The sequence below is a fragment of the Ctenopharyngodon idella genome, chromosome 2 (genome assembly GCF_019924925.1).
Source record: "Ctenopharyngodon idella isolate HZGC_01 chromosome 2, HZGC01, whole genome shotgun sequence".
Taxonomy (NCBI): domain Eukaryota; kingdom Metazoa; phylum Chordata; class Actinopteri; order Cypriniformes; family Xenocyprididae; genus Ctenopharyngodon; species Ctenopharyngodon idella.
The window spans coordinates 1244699-1255317 of NC_067221.1; the positions used below are offsets into that span (position 1 = coordinate 1244699).

Sequence of the window (10619 nt, forward strand, 5' to 3'; positions counted from 1 at the left end):
AACGCGGCCGGAGGAGCTCAGTCTCCGGTTATTCAGAATCAGTTGAGAATAACAAGTGTGTCACAGTCCCGTGCCTGCATTACCCGCACATACACGATTACTAACGTGATAGGAGTTCAGTAACGTGATGAACAGCCAGCCTCTTTTGCAATGACCTTTTGTGTCTTGCCCTCCTTGTGCAAGGTGTCAATGGTCGTCTTTTGGACAACTGTCAAGTCAGCAGTCTTCCCCATGATTGTGTAGCCTACAGAACTAGACTGAGAGACCATTTAAAGGCCTTTGCAGGTGTTTTGAGTTAATTAGCTGATTAGAGTGTGGCACCAGGAGTCTTCAATATTGAACCTTTTCACAATATTCTAATTTTCTGAGATACTGAATTTGGGATTTTCCTTAGTTGTCAGTTATAATCATCAAAATTAAAAGAAATAAACATTTGAAATATATCAGTCTGTGTGTAATGAATGAATATAATATACAAGTTTCACTTTTTGAATGGAATTAGTGAAATAAATCAACTTTTTGATGATATTCTAATTATATGACCAGCACCAGTATAACTTAGTTAACACTGTATTCTTAACTGTGTCACTCTTCGTGTCGTGTTCGTCCTCTCTTCTCTCGTGCTCTCTCTCTCTCCCGCCCCCTCTGACCAATATCTACAAAATGAACTGACATGTGAAAATACCTTTATACACTTTTAACAATATAAAGTTGTTTATAATACACACAAGGAGAACACATAGAATATATATTGAATAAACAAAAACAATATAAAGATAAATCTTGATGAAAAGTAAAATAAAAATATATTTCAACAGGGCTACATTAATAATCATTTATATTGTTGGTTTTATTGTCAATATCATTCATTGATGCAAATATATTTTCTAAATATATTTTGTTTTCTTTTGCTTTTTTGTAAAACATAAAATTCTAATAAAAATACTATTTAAAAACAACAACAACAACAACAAAAAACCTTACTACCTTATAGACAAGGGAATGTGTTACTGGAGTAGTTTACCATTTAAAAAGTGTTTAACTTCAAGTGAAAAGTCACTTCTTCTCTTCATCTCTTCTTCTAGGCCCAAGAAAGGTGGGTCAGGATTGGAAGAAGTTGGTGGGATTTGCGCCTTCAGCAAAGTTTAGAATGATCAGGTTCTCTCGTCTTGATCTGTTTTCCAGATCATCCACTTTGGCTGTCAGTTCATCTAAGCAATGCAGAGCACTAGTTTTGTCTTATCACGACACTCAGGTTTTGAATTCATTGATGTTCTTTGTTTTATCTTGTATTTTATTCACAATGTCCTGCAAGTGGCTCAGGAAAGTAGCAAACTTTTCATCCATGGCAGCGGTGATGTGTCTGGTTATATCAGTGAAGAGTCTCTCAGAGCCTGTTGAACTTGTGCTTGATCTTGTACGCCATCTTCTTTGTGCAACACCTCTGCCAGAGCGTCAACTTTAACGTTTTTTTCTTTGTTTTGCCAGACTTTTCCACACTTTGAAGTGTGTTGCCTCTGCTAGACATTATCACAAAGTCATTGCACATAAATTTAACAGAAAGTATCTGAGAACTATGCTTTTAAAAGGGTAATGTGAGTAGGTGAGTCACGGATCGCTCCTCTCAGTTGAGTGACATCATGTGACCCACAAATACTGCTTCCTATTTATTTTCATGAAAAAAAAAAAAAAAAATAGTATACTTAAATGATAGCTGTACATTTTAGACAAAATTAACAGGTGGATTTTAAGCATTTATTCTGGTTTGTCCAACTCAAACAATATAGTGATCTCGCTCTCGTAACTTGTTTGTTTTGAGGTAAAGTAGTTGTATTGCAGAGTTACTGATAGCTTAGTTCAAAATTTTCCTTTTTTGTATCAACAGACTGAAATTCCTCACATAACTGAGTAAACTGACATAACCTGGCTGAAGATCAGAAAAGTGTTTTACGTGGAAGATGTATCTGATGTGTTATGTTGGAGTAGTTTAGTTATTTAACAATAGTTCAGTTCCACAGAGCTTGAACTGATGTCCTGTTTACTTCAGTGGGCTAGTTACATATGTATGGAGCGAGATTAGTCTCAATAATAATTCACGCAAAAGACATGATGCACACATGCGTAGCCAATTTCACATGCATGAAACCTTATTCACGTGCACAAAGAAAATATATATATTCACAAAAAACAATTCACGTGTGTAAAATAAAATTATATATTCATAAAATACGTTTCACAGATGCAAAACACAATTCACAAATGTACAACTGGCATAACAAAATTTTAATGTTTAAAATTTAGGAGTTTATCATTGAATCTTAATTTGCAAATCGTCATTTGCGAGTGAATTGCCTTGGATTTGTGTGTATTTTGAGACATTCACATGGGTGTGTCTTCAGTGATTTAAACATCATTAAAGGGTTGATTGTAGTGTTTGAAACACACTAATAGGCTATTCTGCAAACAACCACATTCTGTTTAATCTATAAAATGACAAGCAAATAAGCATTTCTGATGTGAATATCCAGCACTTCTAATCAAAAGTGCCTCACAGATTTCACCTTTATCTGTTTATAGTCTGGAATTACTCTGTTTGTGTACAGTAATGGAGATCAAGCAGCACAGTGACAACAGCGCCCCCTACAGTCACAGAATATGATGGTCATAGAATTTGGTGTAACATCTGTGTTGCTGTCGCTTGCATTATTCGACCTCAGCACACTGATGGTGCCGGCGCTCACACTGTGGATGTCCCATAATCCACTGGGAAAAACGTTGCTAGGCCTCTGTGATGTGTTTGCAGCAGTCTAATGCTTGTGCAACTTTCTCTTTTAGCTGCTATACCACTGAGCTTATGAGGTCTTCCGTTGCATGAAGTGTTTTTAGTTGAGGACAACGGCTTTGTTTGCAGCTGAGCTGAACCCTCGTTATGAACACAGCAGGATTTTATGTGATCAACATAGCGACACAATGTCGAGTGAACCGAACTCGAAATGGTTACGTTAGGAAACGGTTACCTAACGTAACCTCAGTTCTGAAGCCTCAAAACTTTCAACACAACTGCTTGATACAGAAGACTTCAGTTTGAGATCCTAACCGGTTCACAAACACTTGAAACACTTCTTCAGGGAGTTTACTTACATTAGGTAATTCATTTAATCCTTAAAAGTGTCTAAAAGATCTTTAACAGATTCACTTCAGTCAATATCTGTTATTGTATTGTAGTCTTGTCCTCCATTTATGTGTCCATCTGATACTTTGTCACATGACTTTTTAAACCCTCAGTGAGTCACAAACTGATTGTCCATCCAAATCCATTAAATAAGCAAGTTCTTTCCAAACACAATGATTTAGGTCACAGTGATTTTGCCAAGAAAGACATTCCTGTCCAAATACAGTCTTAACTATATCTCTACCCCTAAACCTAACACTGCCCATAACTGACCCCTAAAATCAGAGGGAAATTATAGGTGAATAACACTGATGTAGAAGCACATAACTCTGGTTTTAAGCCTAAACTTGACATCAACTCTAAACTTTTTCCTCAAATCTGATTGGTTGATTGGAATGTTGATCCAGGAACATGTTGCACTTGGTGAAATCAGGTTTGCCAATGAGGTCCTCTCACTTTGTTAAAGAGATTTTAAAGAGAATTCATGAGGCAAAATCTGATGCTTATAGATTGATATAATTCAGATGGCAAGGCCTAAGTAGATCATAGCACTGTTGCACTAATGGTCTCTATGATCAAATTCCCTCACAATGCTTTGAGAAACGCAGTCCAGCGTGGTTTCTTCTCCAACAATTCTAAAGATCGCTCATATGGTTTTGTTTAACATCTACAACTTCACATTTATTTAAGAACACCATGTCTACACCGGACCATTATAATCAGTGATGTTATCTATGCTGGATGCAGCGCTACGTGAGGGACAAATCTCTGACATAAAAATGTTGCCTCGCTCTATTTATTACGTACTGACATGAAGGACAAATGCTTTGTAAACGGGCGCTTTGTTGCGTCCAGTGTAGACATGGGAGGGAGAATCTGTCTACATCTGTAATACAACAGGCAAGTGAACTTTTCAAACAAAAACAATTATTCTTAACTTTATTAGTGTCATTTTATTTACATGAGTGTAAATGTGGTGAAAGAGATTATAATTGATAAACAAATACATTAAACTATCAGAGCAAGTGAAAGACACACAAATGCTGTTAACTGCTAAAAATGTTTAGTTGGTCTGAATATAAGAGACTCCATCCACAGAACAAAGACAATATACTGTAGATCTGTGCATTAGTAACAGAAACAAACTTAATGTAAAATAAAACAGAATAACAAATATAAACAAAGTTATTCTGTGTATAAAATGTAAGAGATCATGTAAATGTTCGAAGTAACATGTGGACTTTATATCTTTTGATACATTTATGTGCTATACTTAGAAATTAGAAATATTTTAATCATTATGGATGAGTTCAATCCAAACATTATTATGTTTGTAGGTCTGATACTGAAGAGCCTGAAGATTTCTGCTGACAGACTCATCTGAGCTTCTTCCTCCTGTTCACCTTTAAATAAAACAAAACCATCATCTGATTGAATACTAAAGCAACATTAATCATTCAATATCACATGTTTCTGATACTCATGCTGACACACATGCTGCTTTATTTAACTGTAAAGAGTCTCTTCCATCTGTATGAAACACATTTACACATTAATCACACATTTATTTCTCCTCATAGACACAGTAGTGAGACTCTTCTGTGGATCACCTGATGATTCCTGATCCTCTCATGATGATTTCACAGATCTTCATCTACACTGTAAGGAGGAACAGAAGAGAAAACAATCAGTGTTCAGTGGAACAAAATGAAAATGAGTTACTATTAGTTCCTACAATCTGAACAAGTCTATTCTCAAACTGAAATGATTCACTTCTACTGACACAGTTAATAAAGCAGGTGTTGTTGAATAAAGCTGTGACAGTGTGATTTTGTTCTCTTTCCTCCTTTGTGTTGAACATTTTAATAACTTCACATTTTGTTCTCACACAAACCCAATAAAGCTTAATGATAATTTCCTTTCATGAATATCTGAAAGGTTTGTTCTCATATCAGAGGTAAATGAAGATCTTTAATATCACAGTGATGTTTCCTCACCTCAGGACACAGTTTGAGTCTCGTAGCACGTCACGGAGCCGCTGCTTTGAGTCTCCTATCTTATTGTTACTCAGATCAAGATCTTTTAAAAACTGCAGTGCTTTTGAGTTAGTCAAAGACTGAGTTATAGAAGAAACATCTGTAATGCCACAGTTCAGTAGACTAGAAAGACACAAACAGAGGAAGAGATCATCTTACAAACAAATCATGAATGATTTTCAAATATAATGTGAACTCAGACTCACTGTGAGATATTGAGAATAAAGTGTTTTAGTTTAAACTGTTGAAGTGATTTTCAGCATTTTGATTCTTGTATGTGAATGTTACTGACCTCAATCTCTCCAGTTTACAGTGTGAATCCTTCAGTACGTCACATAAGTGCTTCACTCCTGTGTTTCCTAGTTCATTCCCGCTCAGGTTCAGCTCTCTCAGGTGTGACGGGTTTGATTTCAGAGCTGAAGTCAGGATGACACACTGTTTCTCTGTAATACTGCAGTAACTCAGACTGAAGACAGAAAGAGAAAATGACTCAAATCCATGTTCAGTTCATGTGTGAGTTAAATGAATCATGAATAAATGTCATACAGTCACTAATAAACCAGCAAAAACATGGAAACTTAATGATATAAACGAACAAACCAAGACAGGAGCGTTTGAGGACACTAGTTACAATCCGAGTCTGGATCCGTCCTCACTCCACAAATAAGTGAATTTATCACTCTAGATTAATATATAGGATCAATATAGAAACAATAGAAAAATGAACATTTAAATGGTCTATTTTCACATTTTTAATGCTTGAAAATCTAATTAATCAATTATTAAGTCATTTTAGATTATAATTTACAATCTCTAAACACACATTTTGCTTAATAAAAGAAAATGTAGTGAAAAGTACCATTAGTCCAATATAAATGTAAGATTTCAGAATAATCTATTTGTGTCACAGTTTTGTTGTGTTTTATTATCATGGTGTTGCTGTCTGTGTGTGTTCCCTAGTTAGTGTTCTTGGTTAATTAGTTCCTGCAGCTGTTCTGTTTCACTTTAATTACTCTGTGTGTTTAATCCAGGGGTCCAAACTCTGTCCTGCAGAGTTCAGCTTCAACTCTCCTCAACACACCTGTCTAGAAGTTTCTAGTAAGAGCTTGATTATCTGGTTCAGGTGTGTTTAATTGGGGTTGAGCTGAACTCTACAGGACCCTCCAGGAGCAGGATTGGACACCCTGATTAAGGCCCCGTTTACACTAGTGCCTTTTCATTTTAAAACGCATAACTTTTACTACGGTTACGCCTGTGGTTTACACTACTCCAGTGTTTCTGAGACTTCTGAAAACGCTGCAGACCCTGTTTTAGTTTGAAAACACTGGGGTTGTGTTTCAGTGTAAACGGACCAAAACAGAGACTTCTGAGAACGATGGTGTGGCTGCCCACGTCCACTCTGTGTGTCCTCGACGACCGTGTGAACAATAACATGGAGACTGAACTGCAATCTTTGCTGGTTTTGTTGTCATTTTTAGCAGCCATTGATCAGTTAAACTGCATTGTTTAATACTGCAGCTACTGACATGCACAAGAGGAAACTGTTTACACTTGAACACACATGCCCAGTGTGCATGAACGGTCATGTGACATGTGTTTTCAGTTGTGTAGTGTAGACGGAGATCGTTTCTGAAACGCTGTGTAAAGGCTGGTGTAGACGAGGATCATTTTCATTTTAAAACACCGTTTTAAAACAAAAACGTACTAGTGTAAACGGGGCCTTAAACCCTTAGTTCTTCTCTTTTTTCTGTCGTTTATGTTGAAGTGGTTGTGCTTTATTTCTCCTACATGTTAGATTTGTGATTAAAGACAATGTTTGTCACGTTCTGAGTTTGTTTTTTGATTCTCTTTCTGTTCCATTCATGTCTGAGTTTCTTTGTATATCTTCTAGGTTGTTAATAGTTCAGTCCTCCTCGTTCTCCACCTGTTTGTCTCCACAGTACCTTATTTGATTATAGTGTTCGGTTCAGGTGTGTCTAGTTTGTTTCTTCCTTTGTTCTGATCAGTATTTCAGCCTTCAGTTTGTGTTTGGTCCCTGTCCTGCATTAACTCTGTTCATATGTGTTAAAGTGGTTATATATTCTCCTGTTTTGTGTTTTGAGTGATATTAAAAGTCTTCCTGAGGATCTCCTTCGTCGTGCGCATCATTACTGCCACTAAAACCCTGACAGTGTTATTGTATTCTCCATCATGAGCTTCATTACAACCAGCCATTCCTGACAATCTGCTTTTAGTCTGTTTTTACTTCTGTCTTGTTTCATAGCAAAGATTTGTCAGATTTCAGCATTTGAAACATTTTATAGCCACAAAGTTTAAAATGCTTCAAGGTTTAATGCTCTTTCTACTGATACACATACAAACCTGTTAACTAATACATTTCTGAATCTTTCTTCAGATGGAGATGCAGCGCTACAGATGATGTGACTTGTGTCCTGTTGACTTAAAATAAATGGTAAATAAAGTGTAATGATACTAACTTCAATAACATTGGTGATGATGATAACTCTAGTTTCTCCAGCTTGAATTGTGGGTTCATCAGTAGATCACTGAGGTTTTTCACTCCAGAGTCTCCTAGTTTATTCCCGCTCAGGTTCAGCTCTCTCAGGTGTGACGGGTTTGATTTCAGAGCTGAAGTCAGGATGACACACTGTTTCTCTGTAATCCTGCATCTATTCAGACTGAAGACAGAAAGAGAAAATGACTCAAATCCATGTTCAGTTCATGTGTGAGTTAAATGAATCATGAATAAATGTCATACAGTCACTAATAAACCAGCAAAAACATGGAAACTTGATGATAGAAACGAACAAACCAAGACAGGAGCGTTTGAGGACACTAGTTACAATCCGAGTCTGGATCCGTCCTCACTCCACAAATAAGTGAATTTATCACTCTAGATTAATATATAGGATCAATATAGAAACAATAGAAAAATGAACTATGGTCTATTTTCACATTTTTAATGAAAGAAAATCTAATGAATCAATTATTAAGTCATTTTAGATTATAATTTACAATCTCTAAACACACATTTTGCTTAATAAAAGTAGATTTAGTGAAAAGTACCATTAGTCCAGTATAAATGTAAGATTTCAGAATAATCTATTTGTGTCACAGTTTTGTTGTGTTTTATTATCATGGTGTTGCTGTCTGTGTGTGTTCCCTAGTTAGTGTTCTTGGTTAATTAGTTCCTGCAGCTGTTCTGTTTCACTTTAATTACTCTGTGTGTTTAATCCAGGGGTCCAAACTCTGTCCTGCAGAGTTCAGCTTCAACTCTCCTCAACACACCTGTCTAGAAGTTTCTAGTAAGAGCTTGATTATCTGGTTCAGGTGTGTTTAATTGGGGTTGAGCTGAACTCTACAGGACCCTCCAGGAGCAGGATTGGACACCCTGATTAAGGCCCCGTTTACACTAGTGCCTTTTCATTTTAAAACGCATAACTTTTACTACGGTTACGCCTGTGGTTTACACTACTCCAGTGTTTCTGACCCTCGAAAACGGAGACTTCTGAAAACGCTGCAGACCCTGTTTTAGTTTGAAAACACTGGGGTTGTGTTTCAGTGTAAACGGACCAAAACAGAGACTTCTGAGAACGATGGTGTGGCTGCCCACGTCCACTCTGTGTGTCCTCGACGACCGTGTGAACAATAACATGGAGACTGAACTGCAATCTTTGCTGGTTTTGTTGTCATTTTTAGCAGCTATTGATCAGTTAAACTGCATTGTTTAATACTGCAGCTACTGACATGCACAAGAGGAAACTGTTTACACTTGAACACACATGCCCAGTGTGCATGAACGGTCATGTGACATGTGTTTTCAGTCGTGTAGTGTAGACGGAGATCGTTTCTGGAACGCTGTGTAAACGCCGGTGTAGACGAGGATCGTTTTAAAACAAAAACGTACTAGTGTAAACGGGGCCTTAAACCCTTAGTTCTTCTATTTTTTCTGTTGTTTATGTTGAAGTGGTTGTGCTTTATTTCTCCTACATGTTAGATTTGTGATTAAAGACAATGTTTGTCACGTTCTGAGTTTGTTTTTTGATTCTCTTTCTGTTCCATTCATGTCTGAGTTTCTTTGTATATCTTCTAGGTTGTTAATAGTTCAGTCCTCCTCGTTCTCCACCTGTTTGTCTCCACAGTACCTTATTTGATTATAGTGTTCGGTTCAGGTGTGTCTAGTTTGTTTCTTCCTTTGTTCTGATCAGTATTTCAGCCTTCAGTTTGTGTTTGGTCCCTGTCCTGCATTAACTCTGTTCATATGTGTTAAAGTGGTTATATATTCTCCTGTTTTGTGTTTTGAGTGATATTAAAAGTCTTCCTGAGGATCTCCTTCGTCGTGCGCATCATTACTGCCACTAAAACCCTGACAGTGTTATTGTATTCTCCATCATGAGCTTCATTACAACCAGCCATTCCTGACAATCTGCTTTTAGTCTGTTTTTACTTCTGTCTTGTTTCATAGCAAAGATTTGTCAGATTTCAGCATTTGAAACATTTTATAGCCACAAAGTTTAAAATGCTTCAAGGTTTAATGCTCTTTCTACTGATACACATACAAACCTGTTAACTAATACATTTCTGAATCTTTCTTCAGATGGAGATGCAGCGCTACAGATGATGAGACTTGTGTCCTGTTGACTTAAAATAAATGGTAAATAAAGTGTAATGATACTAACTTCAATAACATTGGTGATGGTGGTGGTGATGATAACTCTAGTTTCTCCAGCTTGAATTGTGGGTTCATCAGTAGATCACTGAGGTTTTTCACTCCAGAGTCTCCTAGATTATTCCAGCTCAGGTTCAGCTCTCTCAGGTGTGACGGGTTTGATTTCAGAGCTGAAGTCAGAGCAGAACAACCTTCATCTGTCATATAACAGCAGCTTAACCTACATTAGAGAGAGAGAGAGAGAGAGAGAGAGAGAGAGAGAGAGAGAGAGAGAGAGAGAGAGAGAGAGAGAGCAGAAAATAAGACAGAAGAAAAACTCTTTATTCTGTAAAGTCACATCATCTTCATGATCAAATAAAACAGACAGAGGAAAGAGATCATCATCTTTATTTCACCAGATCACAAAATACTAAAAGGTGAAAATTTTACACAATTATAATGTGAACTCAGACTCATTGGGCCTCATTTATCAATCTAACGTAGATCTGAGCACAGAAATCATCTTACTACAGGGTTCACGTGTGATTCATCAAACATTAGTATGCTGCCAATCCCATCGTACGAATGATCGTATGTTGATAAATGTGGCGGCTGAAAACAATCCTCATTTAAATATCACCCTCTATAAATTCACGGTTTAGAAGCCTCGCCCCTACAGTTTACGACACGGAGAAACATAACCCGGCCAAGAAGAGGAAGTAATCTGATGAAAGAGAAATCGATCTAACTCCAAAATCACCCG

At 36.9% G+C, this 10619-nt stretch overlaps 1 protein-coding gene across 10 annotated transcripts in view; it reads right to left on the reverse strand.

Annotated features, from left to right (window-relative positions):
* Positions 1-10619, reverse strand: part of LOC127504736 (NACHT, LRR and PYD domains-containing protein 12-like) — a 595457-nt gene that overhangs the window by 549870 nt on the left and 34968 nt on the right. Inside the window, exons 14-19 of one of the 10 annotated variants that reach the window (XM_051879722.1) lie at positions 9888-10097; positions 7686-7886; positions 5501-5674; positions 5170-5331; positions 4783-4826; positions 4095-4575 (exon numbers count right to left, since the gene is read on the reverse strand). In XM_051879722.1, coding sequence (XP_051735682.1) covers positions 4823-4826; positions 5170-5331; positions 5501-5674; positions 7686-7886; positions 9888-10097 — 751 coding nt within the window. In that variant the 3' untranslated portion in view covers positions 4095-4575; positions 4783-4822. Of the gene's footprint in view, positions 1-4094; positions 4832-5169; positions 5332-5500; positions 5675-7685; positions 7887-9887; positions 10098-10619 lie in introns of those variants that run through there. The other 9 variants (XM_051879703.1, XM_051879712.1, XM_051879693.1 and 6 more) reach the window with 9 other exon arrangements.